Here is a 21,608-nt window from a genome sequence, read left to right as displayed (position 1 = left end):
CGGCAGGCTTTCAGAGGCGCGCTGATGAGCTCATATTGGTGCTCTGGGAAAGGCGACGTGATCGAAGACTGGTGCAGGTGTGACCTCAACGCCTTCGATGAGAACGGGCTCCCGAACTGCAGCCCCCTCCCTCAGCCTGTGTACGTATCCTCCTGCTCCACAGTGCTGTCCCCATCCCAAGGGATGCAGGGACTCCTCCTGCCCCGTGCCACTGAGCCCGCTGCCGTGCTCCAGGGCGCCTCGCTGCCTGGCTGCTGCCTGTAGGAGATCCTGGCTCTGGCTGTGGCCCTGGAAGGTTTCCTTCTACATTTTCATCACCTGATTAGCAGGGCTCGTAGAAGGGGATTTCAAATGCTGAAAGAAATGGAATTATGGTGCAATTCATTGTGGCTTGTCAGAGCAAAAGCAAATCAGGAGCAAGCTGATGGGGAATTAGCTGAGAAAGCAGGAAGACTGGCTCCAGAGCTCCACAAGGACACCTGAGTGAGCCAGTGTTCTCCAAGGGGGATTCATTTCCAATTCTGAGTTAACAAACACACTCATACATGTGGAGCTGGACTTTCCCAAGCCCTGTGTTGTATTGCTGCTTGCCCCATTGCAGAGGAGGCAGTTGCCTTTGTGTTAGCACAGAGCCTGAGGCTGCTCTGCTGCACCCACAGTTTCCAACCCAGGCGGGGTTTTACTGCCCAGCTTTTGCTTTTATTTTTACTCATGCCCATCAGAACTTGTTCCTTTGCAGCTGGGTAAGTTCTCAGCCACACCTGCCACTTCTCATAGCACAGTCCTGACCTTCTCTTTGTGTAAACTCAGCCCCACTGGGCTGCCTGCAGTTAAGCTGGGTCCTCTCCTGCTCCTGAGCAGTCAATCCTCAGCTCCCCATAGAGCTGCTGAGCTCTAGCAGCTCTCCCAGGAGGCAAAGCCTCCTGCAGATGGGATATGTAGGATTACAAGACCTCAGCTCTGCCAGGAGCTGGGGGGTGAGGACACCCGCACAAATAGGCTGTACCCAACTGCAAGCTTCTTTTGTGCTCTTTGTGCATGCTCCTCTGCATGAAGGCGGGCAATTCAAGACTTGTGCTGCTTAGAGAGAGAATTCCTCACGGAGAAGGAGCTGAAGCTGATGTGTTCTTTGGTTTCTGCCCTTCCCAGCCTGCGGCTGTCCCCCAGTGTGGAGCCCTCCAGCACTGTGGTCTCCCTGGAGTGGCTGGATGTGCAGCCTGCCATTGGGACGAAGGTGTCTGACTACGTCCTGCACCACAAGAAGGTGGATGAGTACACAGACACAGACCTCTACACAGGTGGGTGACACTGCGGGGTGACTCTGTGCCCTTTGGAGGTGTGTGCTGTGCTGAGCCGTGCTGGGTGTCCTCAAAGCTGTTGCTTCTGTGAAGAAAGCTGCAAGGAGCAGAGGTGTTGGGGTGGTGTTGAAACCTTTAGGAGGGGTTTCTGAAGGCTTCTGCAGAGGTGGGTGTAGGACGGGAAGGAGGAAAACAAAAATGCACTGTGGTGGACTGAACTGATATGCACTTTTTGGGTAGGAGAGCTGTGAGTTGGAGTTCTTGAACGAAGCTGGTGTTTGATCTGATCAGCATGAAATGCTTCAGGATGGTGGGTGCAGGGGAAGGTCAGCCTGCAGCAGCTGAAGGGCTGCACTGGTTCCTCCCAGTGAGTGGGAATTGCGTTCCGGCCTTTGGCAAGGCACTTGGAATTACCTTGCACAGTTAGCAAAGCAATGTGAAGCCTGCAATTTTTGGAGGGATCACTTAAGCAGCACGGGGAAACGTGAAACTTCCCTGGGCTGGAGCTCAGTTTCCAGCTCTGGGCTGGGCTGAGTGCTTTGTGCCCTGTGAAGGCTTTGTCAGCGGTTCGGCTGTGCTTCAGGGGCTGCTGGGTGAGGTGGAGGGATGTGAAGGATGGGGTGGATCTCAGTGAATCAGTGATTTATTTCAGAAAATACCATTGGAGGCCTTGAGTGTAGCTACTGCTGTTTAGAAAACCAGGCAAAACCTCCTACTGCTTCTCTCTCAAGGACTTTGGGTTTAGCTCATTAAAGTGGTTCATTTGAGCGGCCAGGGGCAGCTGGTTGTTGATTGAAGCAGAGATCTGCCTTTGTGCAAAGGGCCCCAGGTGCTGGCACTGCCAAATTCCACCCATCTCTGGTGAGGGAGAATTAGGAGAAGGTTTCCACCTGTGGTTGAAGTGAGAGTTTGCAAAGCCCAATGGCTATTGTGATTAAAAACCTCATTTGGTTAAAAGTGGGGCTTTTAACCAAAGGCTCCCTGCCAACACCTGCTTACAGAGCTGCCCAGTGCAGCCACAGCCCCAGCACTGTGTTTCTAGTTTCCTTGTCTGGAAGAAGGTTTGCTCTTCATCTCAGAGGAGCAAATTCCAATAATGGAGAAAGAAAACAAGCCACCAAAGTGCTGTGTTTGGGATGGGGATTCCAGATTGCTCACACGTCGGTCAGGTGAGGCCAGACCAGGGAAACATGGGGTTGCTCCTTTGAAGTGGCTGGAGCTCTGCCTGGCAGCCAGAGTAGGAAACACAGATTATTATTTTTTTCTTTTTATGACTGCCATGTGTTTGACAGGCCATTGAATTCACTGTGAGGAGCTGCCCTCCCCTTTCCCCGCTCTGGGGGACCATTCAGGACACAATGACCCCATTAACAGTTAAAGAGAAAAGCCAATCCTGAAACTCTCCCTTATTTTTCTGCATTGTTTATAACCAAACAACATTCCTTGCTTCATTCCTTTCTTACCCTGCAGGCCTCTGATGCCAGATGACTTGATTCTCCTTCTTACCTTTATATATTTACTAAGATGCTGGTTGCTGCAGCTTTCAAAGGCTTTGCTTGGTGCCCTGCTTCACCTGACTGAAAATCCCACCATAGGTATCCCCTCACTGCCATTGTGTCTCCATCCCATGTGGGCAGTGCTCACAAGAAAAACATTTAGAAATAATTCAACCCCAGAATTCAACCTCTCCTTGAGAGAGGAGCGTTGCAGGATGTGAATCTTTAGGGGTGTTTGGTGAATATTGCTGGATCTTCCTCCCCCACCAGTCCTGTGGCTGCTGGTAGGTAGGGACAAGTTGTTCCTGTTGTTAGGAGGTGCACCCATGTATTTGCAGTGCATTGGCAGTGCAGGGTTGGCAGAATCCTGCAAGGTGAGAAGGCTCTTGAGGATGCCATTGTTTGGTCCCTTGCATGTTTTGAGTGTAAGCATGTGTGCTGTTCACGGTTGGGCGTTGTTACAGTTGCAGCCACTTCTGACTCTGGCCTGCGGTTGTGCCAACCTGCTCTCCAGCTCCATTGAAAGCTTCAGTTCTAGATGGTACCCAGCCCTGCTTTCTGCCCTCTGCAAAAACTTCCCACTTGCAAAATTCCGTGGCCTCTCCTTGCTTTGCAACTGGAGGACGCAGCCATTCCCTTGAGCCAGAAAATATTTTCTCCTCTTCTTGGAGTTAAGTCAGGAGCAGTGAGTTTGGGGCTGGTCTAACACTCGTCCTCTGCTCCTGCAGTGGGGTGGAAGGGGCCAGGAGCCGGTGTGGGTCAGCTGCCCCCCGGCTGGACGTGGTTTTTAAAGAGGCTTCTTACTGGTGCTTGGAAATGCACAGCCCTCGGCCCAGCTGATGTGAATAGGAGCAGTTCCCGAGGTGAACTTGTGCACAAAACAAACCACACTTTCAACACCAGAGCGCAGGGAGAGAGCGGCTCTCCACTCGGGAGCCAGCGGAGAAGACAGAGAGCAATTACATCCCAAACTGTTTATTAAAACTTGTGGAAATTACTCATAACTCCATGTGTGCGATGGCTTTGTAGTTGAGTGATGCTCTTTGTTTGAACATGAGGCTCTCGAAGAGGGTGCGAGCGCGTGTGTGTGCGCGGCCCAGCCGCCAGCGCATGATGTCATGGCTGAAGCAGGCGCTGTGCTGGAGAGAGGGAGAGAGAGAAATGTGTTTTACAGGGTGAGGTACAAACTGAAATGGCTGTGAACATCTGGAACTGATATTAGGCTTGGAAAATGTTTTCTGTCACTCCAACACTCCTCTGGAGAAAGGTTTCTGAAGTTAAGAAGCTCCGAAGGGGATGAGGGGGAGGGATGAGGGGATAACGTGACCGCTGTGCAAAGTGCTTTTTATTTCTCTGTCCTGGTTGCTGTTGCCAGGCTGTCCCTGCCTGTGTTAGGCAATGGCCTGGGTGTCATCAGTACTCATTGTGGTGGCCCCGCTCAGAAGGTCCCTGGGAGAGCTGAGCCATCCACATAAGATGCTCTGGTAGATGGGACGCTGCATCCCCCATTGGGGTGGGTAGGGTGGAAGGCTGCCTGCCCTGCTTCTAGCGCTGGGTGACTGGTTGCTGACCATTCTCCTTGTTGTGCCTTGAACCCCTCTGCAAGAGTCTCAAGCTGGTGGAGGCAGAGCTTGGCGAGGGTTGGCTGCATGGCTCTCCTCATCTCCAGTCAGTGCTCATCACCCAGCGCGTCCTGCCTCAAACTACATCCAAACAGCAAAGGGTCAAACCCGTGGGCATTGATGGGAGTAGAGTGGAGTTTGTGCTGCTCTTGGGGCATGTGTTGCTGCTATGATGGTGGGGGAGCTCTTTGATCCCTTTCTTGATGTTCCTCTGCCATTTCTGTGATTCTGTGATTCTGTGATTTCTCTGACTGCCTCCACCCAAAGAGCCCTGTGCCCAAGCTTTCTGGTCTCCAGCACCAGAACAGCCCACGTCAGCATCCTCTGCCTTCAGAGACTGATCTGCAGCCCCTCCAAATGGCTGCAACATGGAAGTCGGAGAACCTGTTCAACAGAGAAGCTGTTATCCAATGTATTCTCATGGGTTGCTTTTTTTCCCAGTGGGGCGAAGGGTGCTTGCTCCATCTCACAGCCTCTCACACCAGTTTTCCTCCTGTTGAATGAAAGCTGACCTCCCTCATGGGAGCACATTGACTTGTGAGCAGGGTGCCAGCAGCAAGTGGTGCTGACCTGTTCTGCTTCCAGAGGGAGCTTCTGCAAAGGGGGAAGCAGAACAAATGGGCCTTTCCAAAAAGGGATCGCCCCTGGGGCCATGGTTCCTGCTGCAAGTCACATGGATTGCAGTTGTAGGAAGAGACCCTTCATCCAGAGCATCTTGTAGCCCTAGAAAGGATGGAAACAGAAACACAGGCTGCAGAATGAGTTTGTTGGAGTTCACATCGACCTTGGAGCAGGAGAATGCAGGCTTGAGCTGTTTGGATCTCAGACAGGCTCTCAGACCCACAAACACTGAAGATGTGCTTATCCATAGTCTGTGCTGCTGCTGCAGGCTTCTCCAGAGCACTGCTGTTCTGCAGAGGACTCTCTGAATCTGTATCATGCCTGTAAAAGAAAGTGAAATAGGTCAAACCAGAAGCTATAGCGTTTTGCACACTTGCAAGTTGCTCTCCAAATAGAGGCTCGAGAGTGTCTTATTTATAACAGTTTGTCAGTGTTCTTCAGGCATCGTTCTGACGTGCCTGGATGGCTGGGGCTGGATAGATACAGCTATGGTAACCATCCCTTCCACACCCTGTGTGTGCAAGCTGTGCTGCTGGTCATGTGGAAGCCAGTCACAGGCTGGAGGAAGGAGAGAAAAACCTTTTTGGCCAGAACAAATCCTGGGCCTGTCAGGAAGGAGCCCATGTGCTCTCCTTATGACCAAGTTGCACTCACGTTATGTGCCTTAAAATAGTCTTTAGGGCTCTGACTTCCATACAGGCTTGACACCAAGGAGATGATGCTGCCCTTACGAGGTTGTAGGAGTTGAGGTCAGAAGATGTGTTAATATCTAGGGTTACAATTAAAGCCAGCAATATGGCAGGTGTTAAGGTTTCAGTGGTTAAACCAGTTGTTGTTAAAGATGCTGATGATCTGGAGTGTGGGTGATGATACTGTCTGCCTCTGTGAAGACCTTTGGAGGCCAAGCTCTATGTAGCTGATGTAGGTGCTGTGTTTGTAGGCGAATTTTTGATTTCAGTGTTGGCCTGGGGGATGGAGGCTCTGTAGCTGGTGGGGCACAAGCTGAGGCTGGAACAAGAAGCCAGGGCTCTGCTGGACTCAGGAAGCAGTTCTTCTGTAGCTCTTTCAGGGGTCACCTGTGCATTGGACTTGATTCAGAGGGGGTCCTTGAACATCACTGGTGTGGAGAAAGATGTGCTGGTGGGTGGGGGCTGAACCAACCTTGTGCTCAGTGCTCAGTTGTCCCTGCCTGCTTGTACCTTGTGGTAGATCTCCGTGGGTTTCAGGCTGGGCAGGTACTTGGCAGACTCCAGCAGCCCCTTGGTGAGCACTGTGTTGTTTATGTAGTGCTGGGCTTGGAAATGCAGCAGAGCTTTGGCTGCGTGCAGGAGCCTGGCCAGGGCAGGGCTGCTGCATGAACGTGTCATTGCTGCTGCCTCCCCAGTAACCAGTGCATGAACAAAGCTGTTCTCCATCCCAGAGGACCTTACTCGAGCACTGCATCCACTTCTCTTGTTAGCAACAGGAAAGTTGATTCAAAAAGAAGCCTTTGAAGAGAAGGTCAAGTTTTTGGAAGCTGCTTCCTGGGATGTGTTGTGTAATAACACCAAGCTAATGCTTAATTTTGGCCATTGCGCTCACTGTGAAGCACTGATTTCTCTCCCACTGGGACAGCTGTAGTTATTTCCACCTACCAGTGTCATTTTTGTATCCTGGAAAGCAGAAGGGAGGTGGAGGGTTCTCAGCTCTCAATTAGAGTTGAGTCAGTTGCTGAAATATTTCATTAATTCACATTTCCATATGGTTGTTCCAGGCGTCTATTTTTATCTACCCAGACACCTTTTGGACAGAACTGGGCACTATCTTTGCTTTCTCCTGAATCGTTTCATAGGTGGAGAGCTGGAACTGGGCTGCAGCTCCTGCTGTGGCTCCCTGGGTGGTGCCAGGAGCGTGGCAAGTATTGAAGAGCACGGTGTGTGCCAAGGGCTGTGTGCTGTCTGCTACCTCGCCCTGCATGCAAAGGACAGCTGCGGATGCTCCCTTCTAGCAGAGGAGGCTCTGAGTGTCTTAAATGGCAGTTAATGAGGCCAGGCATGGAGTGTTTTACTGGTGTGTAACTTGAGCTTCTAGGATAAACTTTCTCCCAATCTGGAAAAGTCAAGGCCGCAAATCCGTCTTGTCTGAAAGCATCAAATGAGAGAGGGCTGCTGACATGGTTGGGCTGATTGTGGCACATGAATGCACTGCAGTGGAACTTTTTCACAGGAGCTGTTATTGATTAGAAAAGCCTACCCAGTCAATAAATTGTGCCTGAAATTTGGAGGGAGGTTCAGTCTGTGTTTGCAGAGCTGATGCTTGGCAGTGCAGCCTGGAGAAACATGGAAAACTGGGGCTGTGGGCACCCATGGATGCGATGTGGCCCCTCTCTGGGTGTGTTGCTGTTCCACACAGAGATCTTCCCTTTGGATGGGCTCAGAGTTACACCCAAACTGGCATTCCTTGCCAGGCTGGGATTTTCCTGAAGGTTTTGCGTGTTCCCCTTTCCAAGCAAAGCCTGAGATGGGATCCTGAATGGGATGGCAGATCTCCTTTCCAGTCCTCTGGCTGCTGTTGCAGTCTCCCATGTGTGTTCAGTTCTGTCAGGTGGCTGAAATGCTATCCCAAAAGTTCGGTAGCATCCCCTCGCATTTCTCTGGAAGGAAATCAGGATAGGAAAGAGACACAAGAAGGCACAAAGGCTGCCTTTGGACAGCCTGTCAGCCCTATTGGAGGCTGAGGACGTACGCTGGGGACTGCCCCAGAAGCAAGGACAGTTAAGTGAGCTTTGGCTTGGAGATTGCAGTCCTCCTGAGCTGTGATCCTGCTCTGCCACATCGGTACCAAGGCTGCTCCAGTCCACACCATTCCCCAGGTGGGTCTGTGCTAGATGGCCCCTGGTGGTGCCAGCCTTTGTCATGCCATCTCTGTGTGTGCTGTGCATGCCCTGAGTCCCACTGTCCCCCACCTCCCCGCTCACTGAGATCCTGGGGGCTGCTCCTGCTGAGCTGTGGCTCCAGGTGGAGCGCTTCGTCTTTTTCCTGTGTTGCTTTGGCATGAGGGAAGTTGAGCAAAAATGGAGAGGGGTTAAACCTTGAGTCGGGGGATTTGGCAATTAAAATAGCTGCTCCTGCTGCAGGTTTCGTATGATATGGGAGTAGGGAGAGACCCTCCCCATCTCCCATGTGACCCCTTCCCAGTTTGTTCAGCTTGCTAGGGATTGAGATCTGGCTCTCGGGAGGGAGGGGGCAGCTGGGTCTATGTTACATTTCATGCTGTTTAGATAGGATAAACCTTTCCTTTTCATAATTGGGTGATTGGACTTGTGAGCTTTTTCAGATATTAATCTGGAGACCCCAGAGGAGGTCAGATTAGGTTACAGAGACAAAATAGGAAATACTGCTATGGCTAGAGGGGTTTTTCAGGGATATAGTAGATATTCTACAGCATTCCCCTGCTGGGTTCCCACTGATGGAGCTGCATGGAGGGTCAAGGAGCAGTCTTATCACACTATCATGTTGGTTTGGTGTTTGCTGGGAGCAACTGCCTCTGAACTCTTTCCACCCCAATAATCCTGCTTTCCCATATACCTGGCCCATGACCTCTGCTTTGCCATAGGGAGGGGAAGGCAGGGATGACCTGCTGCTGTGCCTTGCTAGCAGAGTAGAAAACACCTCTTTGCAAGCGGGTATCATGGCGTGAGGAACCCTGGGACAGAGACAGCTTCATATTCTGAGCTGTGCCATTTTGGACCAAGTGAGAACTTTCTCCTCATTAGCCCATGTCGTGCTGATTGGAGTGAAGGGTTTGATACGCTCCAGAGGGAGTCATTAAGAGCTGTGAGTGTTTAAGTGCGTGCTTTTATGTGTCCTCTGTGAGAGCTGTGTGATGAGGGATGCCGTGTTGGTCCAGTCAAAGCTGGCATGTCAGAGCTGTACTGATCAGGAGTGCTGTACTGCTTCCAGCCTGTGTTTCTTCTGCTAATGGGGAATGGCAGTCAGGGCCACTGATTCAATAAAGGAAACTTCCAGTTATGACTGCTGAAGTGAAATCCCGAGGTTCTTCATGGCTGCTTGATAACTCATCAGGATGAAACAGGCTGATGTTGGGATGGGAAATACGGAAATACCTCCTTGGATCCTGGTTTCGGATCCTCTGCCTATGTGCAGCCCAGCTCCTGCAGCCATCTTTGGGTGCCCTTCCCAACCAGAGCATCTACATCCACTGGGAAGACTTGAACTACAGTCTCAGAGGTGTGTGGTCCTGTGCAGCTGGGTCACTTACCTGGTTTTAATGCAGCATCTGCACCTCCAAGCGCACACCCATTTTGCATGCTCCCAAGGATGCTGCATGCAGGAGTGCAGAGCAGCTAGCACCACACAGACAGTGCTTGGCTTTCTTCTATCCTCTCTGTCATCTGTGGATATCAATGAATCTCACTGACTTCACTGTGCAGCCTGGGAGATTGAGGCAGTTAGCAGTAATGGCCAGGAGTTGTTTGTGCTTCCAGAAGAGCCAGCTAAGAGCAAATGGTGTTAAGTCATGTGCAGTTAATACTCACTGTGATTTTTCCTCCCAAGCTACGGAAGCTCACATTTGGCTTCAGGCTGTTTTCAGATCTCAGTTTCCAGTTCCTTCAGGTAACTTTGGTGCCATCTTGGGAGATGGAACATGCTGAGCCCAGATAGGTGTGCTCGTTGTGCTGTGGCTGAGGCAGACTGCAGCCCAGCATCATGGATGGGAGAGGGCCACCCTCTGGGGCCATGATGGGACACCGTGCAGCAACCATGGGGATTGTGCCCTCTGGTGTTCTGGTTTCACCTGAGGTCCTTTCATGGCCCTGTGGTTGATGGAGTTTCCTCTACCAGAGCTCTGGGATGGGGTCTGTCAGTACACCTGGGCTCTTTTGCCTCGAGGCAAAGCCTTGAACCTGTTGCTTATAGAAACGAGGAAAACTCTCTTCTCTAAAAGAGTGATCTAGCATTGGAATAGGCTGTTGAGGAAGTGGTGGAGTCACCATCCCTGGAGGTTTACAAGAAAAGGGTAGGTGTGGTACTGAAGGGCATGGTGGAGATGGGTTGGCAGTTAGGTTTGGTAATCTTAGAGGTCTTTTCCAACCTTAACGAGTCTGTAATTCTTTTTCAGGCTATGGACCTTTGAGTGTCCTCAAGGATGAGCTAAGAGAAGCAGCAATGCTTATAGTGGGGGTTCCAGACCTGGAGGGCAGCTGCATGCTCCCTTCCTTGGGATGTAGGGAGCACTCCTGGTACCTGCTCTGCCTGGACCCAGCTGCTCTGTTGCATCCTAATGCCAGAGCTGGTTGGGAACAGGGCAGGAGAGCAGTGTGTAAGCTGCAGGGGCTATAAGAAAGTCACCTGGGTGTTCCAAGTGTAGCTGAGATGCAGGCAGCCATGAAGGCGTGCTCTGCTCTGCAGGTTGGCTGCTCAGCATCTGCCTGTGTCCTGCAGCCAGGAGCAGCTGCTGAGTTTCTTAGGAACAGCCTGAGCTGCAGCAGCACTGCCCTGCTCTGGCTCTCGGCGATGGGCTGATCCTGCACCTTGGATCTGTTCCTTTTGGGGTACCCCACCAGGGGGTGGTGGTGTGGTGATGGCTGAGCCTTGGTGCGGAGCACAGCAGAGCTGAGGTTGGAGATGGGAAATTCCTTCCTCCCTGCACCCCAGCTCTCATCAGCTGCTCTCCTCAGGCACGTAATAGTTTCCCTTTATCTGCTAATATTAGTCATAAAACAGTCCGGTTCTGTCCATAATCCTGTTAAAGCCTTTGACTCTTGTTCCTGCAACTCCCAGCAGCTCTAATTACAGATACTCATGCTTGTGATTAATGGCTTGATTCATTTCTGGTGGCACTGGTTTGATGTGTGAAGCCCCTTCCCCCTGCAATGGTTTGTGCAACGGGGAAATAATCTGTGAAAAAACAACAGCACAGAAATGCAGCACTGGTGCCTTCCCTTCATCTGGCCCTTCTGCCTCTTGTCCATCGTCTTCCTCATCTGCCCTCTGCTTTTCATCCCTGTAGTTAATGAGAACGCCCATAATTGTGGCTCTCTTTAATTTTGCTGCACTGTAACCCATTAATCACTCCGATACGCGGAGCGTTTTCATGCTCCTCCACAAAAGGAGCAGGATTTTCTCCTCTGCTACGTGTTTTACGAGTGACTAATTGCATCAAGGCACCTTTGAAGCAATGACTTCATCAATTGCTCATCCTGCAGACGCACGGCTGGTTATATGTGCCTGATCAGAATCCTACATTTATTAGGATTAATTTATTCTCCAATCATTTTTCTTCCACCACAAGGACAGGGAAGTTGAATGATGTTACTTGCTCAGCTACGTAAGCATGATTTCTTGCCTCATTACTGAGCCTGAGATATTTTTGTTGCATGCTGAAACTTCTCCAAATGGGAATGAGTAATGTTACGTCTCGGACAGAAGTTCTCCTGGGACACCAGAGAAATCAAGTTATTTCAGGGTGCCTGCAAATTGGCTTTAGATCCTCAGTGTCTTTCTTCCTAGTGTTCCCTCCCGTTTGTCATGGGGCTGTTGTCTGCATGAGAAAAAACAAGTCTTGAGGCATTGTGCAGAGGGGCTGGTGAACGTCCCAGCTAGAAACCATCCAAACATGGAGACAGCCAAGGTCAGACTGCTGGAGCTGTGGATGTCCCTGTTCACTGCAGGGATTTGGACCAGATGGCCCCTTCCAACGCCAATGATTCTGTGATTCAGTGAAATGGGGTCTCTTGGGCAGGGGAAGGGGACCTTGGCAGTGCTGAGGGGGTCTCAGCTGGGTGATGTACAGTATGATGTTCAGGAACGAGGGTGGAGCTGGCGTGGATGGTTTCCTTTGTGCTCATGCACATCGCTGAGCTCAGAATAAAGGAGGTGGCTGTTTAGAAAGGTTGGCGAGACGACAGCACTGGACCTGGAAGCTTGGAGCCATGCAGACATGCTTATTTAATTTTGCCAGCAGCAAGCTGGCAAGAAGCTGGCTGTTTTGATGGCAGATCCGTCCTGCAGGATAACCAGCCTGAGTGCACGTTGCCTGGATTCACATCACCAAGAATGGGGCAGCCCCAGTGGGTGGCAGAGCAGTTGTTCCCTGCTTGGCTTGGAACTCCCACCCCACGCTTTCTGTGTTGAGGGGCTTGGGTGAGGGTGGGCAAGAAGAGATGTCACCAAAAAACATGTCAAGCAGCGGGGGCTGCTGGTCAGTGAGGGTCTCTGCCTACAGAGGGGGCTCCTGCACTGCCCGAGGCCAGCTGGGCTGCAGGCGGAGCGGGCTGCAGGCTGCCAGCTGACCTTTCTCAAACAGTTCATGGGTTTCCAGAGCAGCCGAGGTGTCAGCGGTGTAGAGCAGTCACAGCTTCCCAGGCACTGGAGGAGGAAGGCAGGGGGCACTCGAAAGGGGAGGAAAAGGCTCCGTCCTGGAAGGGTGGAAACCTTGCAACCTATTAACTGTTTCTCAGCGGAAAGCAAACAAGGGTGTGCTTTGCTCGCCCGCTCCCATCCTTTCTGCCCTTCCCCTCTTTGACTACACACACTTCTCTCCTGGCTTCTTCAGAGGCAAGACCTGGAGGGCAGCGTTGGGCATTGAGGTGACGGATGGTTTGGCCCCAAGGATGGGGCAGACATGGAGCAGCAGTGTGCTGGGAAGCACAGCTCCGAGCACTGCAGCTCCATGCAGCGCCCCCTGCTCTGATGAAGCCTCTGCAATCAGATGTAATTAACAACCATGAACGCGCTCCCTGAGCCCCTTTGTGTACCCAGCACGTTGTGGGGTGCTCTGCGTTTCCTGACAGCTCTGCTCGCTGAGAGGGAGAAGCCCTCTGAGCTGTGCTGTGACACAGCCTACAAGGAGTAATCTGCTGTCGCTCGCGGATGCCAAAGCCTGGGAGTAAATTAGCAGGCAGAGTCTCTGAAAGGAAATGTTTCCTTAAACGATTCCATAAAAGCTAATTGGCCTCTGAGAGCCACGTACCGGTGGGCGCTGCGTCCCGAGGGCTCTGTGCTGGTGGGATCTGTTCCTGGCTGCTAACGATGCTCAGTGTGATTTGAGCAGGTCACCTCAGTTCCCTCTGCCTTGGTTTCCCTGTCTGAAATGGGAAGAATACGCCCTTCCAGAGCACTGATAAGGCTTACGTACTAAAATTTTATTACTCCATTGGAGATCCTTGGCAAAAGGATATTATGCAGAAAGAAGGTTAATGATGATAGCGGGGAGAGAATAAAAAAAGAAATTGCTGTTTTATTTTTATTTTGTTCTTTAAATGATGTTTAATAGCCAGTTCTCAATTCAGAAATAAAAGCCAATCCTCTGTGACCACCAAATTATCTCGCCAGTGCCATGCTGCATGCTCACGGAGCCTGGGGAGGAGAGGAGCTCACCCTCCTCCTCTGCTCTTAGGAGCTATACTGGCAAAGCACAAGCTGGAGCAGCCCGATCTCTGGAGAGATCTTCTTTTCTCAGCTAAGATTCTTATCTTCATTCATGAATAATTAAGTGAGCACTTCCCAGGAGCCTCTGTTGGGCTTCATGGGGTCTGTTGGTGCTGTAGGGCCGGTGTGAAGCACTGCGGGGCCAAGCATGGTGGGTGTTGAAGTGTGAGCTGGGGGGAACTGAGCAGAGCGGGACAAGGAGATGTGCCCAAAGTTGGGCTGCAGCTCTGCAGGGGGAATTCAGGGCTGACCCCAGCCCTTGCTCCTTCCAGCCAGGTGAGCACATCCTGCTGCCATGACAACCTGCAGAGAAGAGGTGCCCCATTCTGGAACCTCAGCATCTCCGTGGTGATGTCTGCATTGTGGGCACCCTGTGGTGTCCCACTGTGGCACCCCAGCTCTGGGCACATCAGCTGCACCACCTCCCAGCACGCTCTGACACTCTGAAGCCAGGTGTCTGCTTATTTATTTATTTTGTCCCTTGCTTGCTTTCCCCTCCTTCCCCCCCCAAACATCAAAACTGACACATTTGTCAACTCCAAGGTATTACAAAAGCAAGGGTCGCATTCATAGAATACTTTTGGCTGGGGAAAAGAACCGTGCAGAGAAGCTGGGTCTCTTCTGGGTGACATGGGGGAGGCTGAGGGTGCTGTCTCCTCTCCTGCTGTCTGTGGCCGAGGATGCTCTCAGCAGTGCTCCTGTGCTCAGCTATGCTTCATGGAGATATGTAGTGTGATGTGGTTTGTTAAGAGAAGGGACATCATTTCTTAAATCAACCGGTGGGAGAAAGAAACAGGTCAAGGAATGCTGCTTTTTTGGACATGCAGCCCATGAGCTGAAAGGAGGTTGTGGTAAGGTGGAGTTCAGCCTCTTCTCCCAGGAGACTAATGATAGGATGAGAGGTGACAGCCTCAAGTTGTGCCAGGGGAGGTGCAGATTGGATATCGGGAAATATTCATGGTCTGAGAGTGTTCAAGCGTTGGCACAGGGAATGGTGGAGGCACCATCCCTGGAGGTGTTGCAGAACTGCAGAGATGTGGCACTGAGGGACTGGTCAGTGGGTATGGTGGGGTGGGGTGGGTTGGACTTGGTCATCTCAGAGGTCTTTTCCAACTTCAGTGATTCTGTGAAGATGAAAGGCAGAAATTAGTGGTCTCTATGTGCCTCAGCACCGTGTGCAGCGCGGCTGTCCCAGTGTGGGGACTGAAGAATGCCACCCCAGAGCCCATATTCAAGCCTAAAGCATCAGGCACCACTTCTTAGCATTGCTGTTAACCTCTTGCTTATATTGAGCTTCTTCTCACCAATTTAAATTGTAGTTTTTATCACCTATTTAATAGGCTTGTTACAAGGATCCTTGCATTATCCCCATCCCCTCATTGTGTTGGCACCAGAACTTCCCCAACCTGCTTTCTACCCCGTGGCCATGCTCCTCTCGCACATTGCTCCCTCTGGCATCGTATGGGGAAGGCTGCAGAGTGTAAGTGATGGAGAATTCATGGAAACGAGGGCTGATTGGTGGTTTTGTGGGTTTTTTGTCCATCCTCCTGTCTGTGTCTGTATGGAGCCAATGCAGGCAATGCTGGAAATAGCATTTGAAGCAGTTGTTGTCTGTTGATGTGTGTGTACAAAACCTCACACCATAAGACCCTGACCTCACTGGGGACCTTGAGGTGCTACTGTACGATGAAATGGTCGAATTCTGGTGCACATCAGAATGCCACATTGCGTTGCTAAAACTCGTCTGTGTAAATGGGAGGAGCTCAGATCTCTGGGAGCCAGGCTGTGTGTTGGTGCCAGGCCAGAGAAGCGTGTGTAGAAAATGATGGGAACCAACAGGATTTGGGATGTTTTTCCTTCCTGCACCCACCTGTTCTCCAGGTCCTTCAGCATCATCGGCTCTCGCTCATAGTGGGAATAAAGCCAGCCCTCCCTTTCTTGACCTTAAGTGATGCCTTAGGATTTCTTTTATTTGTTCACCTTGTCTTGGCCTTCTCCCACTATTTGTCTCTCCAGAAAAAGGATTCTGTTCTTTCAATTTCTGAGCCCAAATTGGAGTTGGGGAGTATTACCAATTGGGATCAGTAAATAGCTCATCTGTCCTCGTAACACTTAGCATTTAGATAGTGCTTTCCATTTTCCCTTGGCAAACTCCAAATAATCCTCCCAGCACCCCTCCAGCCGGGTAAGTATAACTAATCCCAAACAAATAGCTTTGGTGAGAACTAATGTGGAGAATGGAGAAGAGTAATTTTAGGTTTAAAAGAAAACTAGTGGGTAATCTCAAAGGAAAATTAGGGAAAAAAAGGGCAAATAGAAGGAGAAAAAGCCCAATGTATTGATTGTGAATAGTAAGTCACTTCAGCTTGTTGTTTTGCATTTCAAATAGCCAGGATAAGTTATAAATGGTAGGATAGAATCATAGATTCGCCAAGATAAGAAAAGACCTCCAGGATCATCCAGCCCAACTGTTCACCTACCAACAATATTGCTTACTAAACCTTGTCCCTAAGTACCATATCTCCATGTTTCTTGAACACCTCCAGAGACGGTGAGTCCACCACTCCCTGTGCAGCCTGTGCCAGTGTCTGACTACTCTTTAGGAGAAGTTTGTTTTAATACCCACCCTGAACCTCCCTCCCCTGGTGCAACTTGAGGCCATTGCCTCTTCTGCTATCGAATATTGCAACTACATAGCATGCACAGGTCCAGCCATTTGGAGGTAACCTCCTGCCCTCAGTGTTCCTAAGCAATTGCATCTTTGCCCCAGACCTCTCTTCCTCTCCATGCTCAGCCCAGGGGTTGGAAAGGAGAGCAGAGTGAAACCTGCCTGAGCATGGCTGCTGGTGGCAGGGAGTGGGATGGGGAGAGGGGACACACCAGTGCTGCCCACCCTCCCCTCCACAGTGAACTTCTGCAGGAGAAAGAATAATAAAGGCTTGGCAGGTCTGTTCACACTGTGTGAAATTAAATTAGCAAAGGTATGTGGGGAACATGGCTCGATTTCCATGGGGATGAGGAGATCTTTATCACCCCCCCAGGATTACCCCTGGCAGCACAAAGCCTCTCGGTGTGCCTCTACAGGGTAAAACCAAGGTGACGTCCGAGCTGGGCTTAGGCATGGCCCCAGATGAATGTGCTCATGAGGTCCTCACAGCCCAGCAGGGCCCCCTGCACCTCAGGGAAGGGCTGAGCATTGGTGGCAGCACTGCAGTGCCGATGTCATGGTGCTGGGGAGGCAGAAAGCACAGCAAGGCTTTGCTCCAGCACAGAATGGGAAGGAGAAGCGCACAGCTCTGCTTGCACACACCCAGCCGAGCTCGGCACCGGCAGCCTCTTGGCTTCCTCCACCTCCACCCTGCAGTAGGTGGGTGGGGAGGGATGCAGCAGGGTGGGACCTGGCTAAGTCTCCATCCTCACTTGCCAGCACAGCTGAGCAGGGGCAACTAGGATAGAAAGAGGAGAGGGGGATGCAGGGTGCACAGGAGGGCTGGAGGAAGCTGTGTGCATCCCAAACCCAGAGCAAGGGGTGGCAGACAGAGTGAGGACTGCAGTCCAGCCCCCTCCGCCTCCGTCTCCATTGGCAGCTCTGTGTTCTCAGCAGCTTTTCTGGTTGTGAGCTGCCTGCTTGTGGCCCAAATACTCAGTGATGGGCAGCTGTGGGTTGTTGCTGTCCCTCCTGTTGCAGACTGAGCCTTGTCTTTCACATTCAGAAAAAAATCCATTTCCTTGAGGTGTGACCCTGAGCCATCTTGAAAGTTAAATTTGTTATTGTGCTTGGGCTCAGTCTCCGTAAGTTTCTTCACCTTAGGGCCTCTCTCCATATCTGTGGTTCCCCAAAATGACAATCTAGGGCACTGAATGAATAATAGAATCATTAAGATTGGAAAAGACCACTCAGATCACCAAGTCCAACCCCCAGCCCATCGCACCATGCCCACTGACCGCGTCCCGCAGTGCTGCATCAGCATGGTTCTTGAATTTCTCCAGGGACGGGGACTCCACCACACCCTGGACAGCCTCTTCCAATGCCTGACCAGTCTTTTGTAGAAGACATTTTTCCTAATGTTCACCCGGAATAAAATTATAGAATAATTGAGGTTGGAAACCAAGTGCCACTGTTTTCATAGAATGGTTGGGTTTGAAGGAATCTCAAAGATCATCTACTTCCAGCTCCGTGCTGTGGGCTGGTTGTCCCCACCAGATCAAGCTGCCCAGGGCCCCATCCAGCCTGGCCTTGGTACCTCCAGGGATGGGGCACCCACAGCTGCTCCCTTCTCAGCACACGTGGCTGCTGGTAACTGTGCTCCTCCTATATAGCACCTACTTGTGAGGCTCCAGCGGAACATCCGAGCATCTCCTGTAAAGGATGGGATATCTGTGTGGGGATCCAAGGCACTGCTGCTGGGTACTCTCAGCCACTTCCCTTCATCTATCTCCTCGCAGCACTCAGGACTGCAGTCTTGGTGCTGGGGATGGGGTGCAGGACAGCTCTGCACTGCTCAGTGATGGGTTAAATGCTGACCCATCATTGTAAGCAGCCCAGCGCTGAGCTGGGGTGCTGAACCCAGTGCTGTGCTCAGCCCTGCTCCTTGGGTCTCCTCCTGCCACCAGCCCGTTTGTTGTTCTGAAAAGGTTAAATTGGTCAGGGGAAAGGAAAAAAAAGAATTTTTTTTTTTTTCTTCCCCTTTCTAATGAGAGTCTGGGGACCTTTTCCCTGCTGACGTCAGAGTCGTATCCAATAGCCTTTGCAGTGAGGCCTGATTTGCAAAGGACACCCTGGGGTAAAGCAGAAATCTTGGTGAAACCTTTTTTTAAAAAAAAGAAAAAGCACCCTTTGAGAAGATTTTCTGCTCCTTTTACGTCCCGATTTCACCTTCTCATTACTCGCTCTTCGTTTCTATCTTATTTATTTCCAGAAATGGGGAGGGGGCACTGCCTGCAGCCCCCCGCGTGCGCTTCCCGTCTCTCCCCACTCTTGGCTCTCCCCCCCCAGCTGCCATGCAAGGAGAAGCCAAGCCTGAGCAGCTGGGCTGCTGCGTCCTGCCTTGGCCGGGAAGCTGAAGGGGCCCCATCTGGGTCGCTCTGAACTCAGCAGCCCCAGCGCTGCCATTCACGGCTGTGCGGTGCCGAATGGCTCCGGGATCAATGCGTCCCTTCCTCGTTCCCCACAGCTGGCAGTGGGTGGATGCAGTTGTGCTCCTGTGCCCATCTGGGGTTTGGGGAACTGCACCCCAGCATCCTTTAAGGGTCACAGGAAGTGCCACACTGCCCCATTCCCGCAGCAGGACCAGAGAAGGTAGAGGTGGTGGGGGCTTTGTTTTTGCTCGCCCAGTGCCACGCTGGAGATAGCTACTAAAACATCCACTTTGTTGTAACAGGGATTTTGTTTGAGTAGAAACACTGTAAATTTAGCATGGAAAGTTGGGGAGCCTCCTCCTGCTGGCCTGTGCTGCTGAGGGTAGGGGCTGAGCTTACGGGCCTGTCCTGATGATGCTCCTTTGCCCAACCCCAGCCCTTGGAAGCCTGGGAGGAAGAGGTCCTTCTGGAATGCTCAAAGCCCTCCACTCATAGCAAGTGCTCCACTCCCACAGTAAAGCCACGTAATTCCCAGCTAGTTGTGAAAAAGCTGTGTTTGGATTGTTCCATGCCATGGGTAGGTTGAGAAGATACTGGGCTGACCAAAGCTCCTTCAGCTAGCTCTTGCCTACCCGCCCTTCCTGCCAGGGCTTGGTGGTCACCTCCCTGCTGGGCACCATTCTGAACAGCTGGGCACAGAAACTGCTCCGTGAGCCACCAGCTTGCCTGTGAAGTTGTCCAAATAGTGGTAAAGGGCATGTCCCAAATCCTGAGCAGGGCAGGCTGCAATGTGGGGATGCACCCAGACCTCTGGGATGTCTTTCTCTGGTGTTCTTTTGGGGGAGCTTGCTTACTGTTGTTGGGGACTGTCACTGAGGAAATGTCACATCCTGCTCATAGCCAGTCTTGATGAGGTTTTGCAGGCTTGATGCTGGCTGGTTTGGGGTATTGCTGGCACCAGACAATAACAGGACATCCCTATGTCCCAGAGGCATGGCTAGGAGCTCGTCTCCTTCCCTGGGGATGCGGTGTGGTGCGGGGGCATGACTGCTCAGGGCTCACATGGGAGCTTTATGAGCCTTTCTCAGAGGACAGGGACAGCTCCACCAACATGTCCAGCAAAACCTGGAATTCAAACAGTACATATCAATAGCACTTCAATTCTAGATCCAAACTTCATGGCCATTCTCTTCCTAATAAGTTGAATCTTTTCTCAAGCCAAATCTATCCAAGCTTTGAGCAAGCTCAGCTTCTGCTCTGGCTCGAGCCAAAAGTTGCAGGTTCAGTGTCTCCTTCCTCCTACCGCTTTGCTCTGGACCCATTTCAGTAGGCAGTAGGACCTTCCCAATAGCCATGCTCTCCTCATCCTCCAAAAACTTTTCCTGGGAGGCACAGAGCAGCAAGTGTCCATCTGTCTGTGCACCTCCCTGCTGCAATTAGTGGGACTTGCTGCAAAACTAGTTGGTGTCACCTGCAAAGTGCAGGCTGTGACCGTGCATTCAAGTGTTGGAACCTGCATGTTCCTCTGCTAAGCACTGGCAGTGGGGAAATCCTGCTGGGAAAAGACACTGAGCACAGTCTGCCTCTGTGCCCTGGTTAGAGGGCATCAGTGTGTGGGTCCATGTTTGTGGCTTTCTGGTGGTGTCTGGGGCTTATTGTACCACAAACTGAAGACCTTTGTGCTAAAACAGGTGCTGGGTAAGAGGCTTCACCAGCACGGTGCAGTGGCTACGATGGGAAAAAAATCTCAGGATCTCGTGTATCTTAGGGCAGGATTTTGTTCACTGCACTTTGGAGCAGGGGTAGGGAAGGACTTGTGCTACCTGGCTGCATGAAGAAGGACCCAGAAGTGCTTTCTGGATGGCTGGGTGTGCTTTGGAAGGAGGGCAGGTAGCCAAGACCTCAAGACCATGACCAATGGGGAAAAGGCTGGTGGGGCCACACAGCAGAGCTCTGCCACGCTTGGGCACACTGCAGTGACACACTGCCATGGCAGCGGGGACACAAAAGGACCCCCAGGAACAGAACCCCACCCCTGTGGGGGGGCACCCCAGCCCTATTTGGGCACAGCCAAGGACAGCATCCTGGCTGCCGTGGGCACTGAGCAAGAGGCTGTCGGGGTGAGCACGGTGGTGTGACGCAGGCGGGCGAGGAGCTCCTGCTCTGGGCTGCAGCCCCAGCTGTCCTCTGGAAACCTGCTGTACAGCCAAGTGTTGTCTCCGAACAGCCGTGATACGTTGGGAAGATTGGGAGCACCCTCCAGGCTGCCCCTCCTCCTCCTCCTCCTCCTCGTTTTCCTTCATCTTTTGTTTTTCCTTCCTCCCCTCCCCACCACCATCACTGGAGTTACCTTCAGCAAACACGGCTGCGTCCCGCCCCAGCCAGGCAGCCCCGCTGCCAAATGTAGGCTTAGAGGCACAGCACAGACACAACTCCATTAAGCCAGGCTGAGCCTTACGGGAATCGTTCCTGGCCCGGGCTTGGAAAACAAATATAGCACGTTGGTTTGCTTTGGCTGCACCAGGGGGGTCACGCAGGGACACAGGTTTGCTGTTCGGATTGGAGGCAAGGTCCAAAGAGCGGTGTAATAGGCTGGAAAGCCGTGGAAATGGTCTGTCATTATTTACATGTCCGGGCTGGAGCCAGCGAGCGTAGAGCACAGGCAGGCTGTGGGACAGTGCAGGGCTGTGCACAGCACGTGCAAGAGGGATGCAGGGCAGCTCGGTAGCTGCCGGTCCTGCAGGGCAGACAGGAGATTTCAAACTTTCTGACAGCGTGCAGAATGTAGAAAACATTGCATATAGGATCTCTGCAGGAGCAGCATCACCTACGCTGGGTGCGTAGCCATGTGTTGCACCCACCCAGTGTCCCAAAGGTGGGGAAGCATCCACGGTTTGAGCAGAGGTTGTGCCTCCATGCACCCACCCTTCTCCATGCCACGGGGCCGTGCATGCTGCAGGCGTGCTGTGCTGCCCTGTGCACGTTGTTCATTCTGCACTACCCGAGCAAGGACGCTTTTCTCCCACTTTCTCTGCATCTAAGAGCTCTGAATTGCTTGTT

General features: G+C 51.9%; 1 protein-coding gene across 1 annotated transcript in view; it reads left to right on the top strand.

The window, feature by feature from the left end:
- ASTN2 (astrotactin 2) overlaps positions 1-21,608 on the top strand; it is a gene marked incomplete at both ends in the record, with an annotated part of 256,968 nt that overhangs the window by 185,062 nt on the left and 50,298 nt on the right. The window contains 2 exons of the mRNA XM_079544565.1: positions 7-140; positions 1,150-1,298. Of these exons, the coding sequence (XP_079400691.1) occupies positions 7-140; positions 1,150-1,298 (283 nt within the window). The remainder of the gene's footprint in view (positions 1-6; positions 141-1,149; positions 1,299-21,608) is intronic.

Source organism: Tetrao urogallus (genome assembly GCF_951394365.1).
Source record: "Tetrao urogallus genome assembly, chromosome: 19".
NCBI lineage: Eukaryota > Metazoa > Chordata > Aves > Galliformes > Phasianidae > Tetrao > Tetrao urogallus.
Note: the sequence above shows the minus strand (reverse complement) of the source record. Positions and strands in the feature narration are given on the sequence as shown.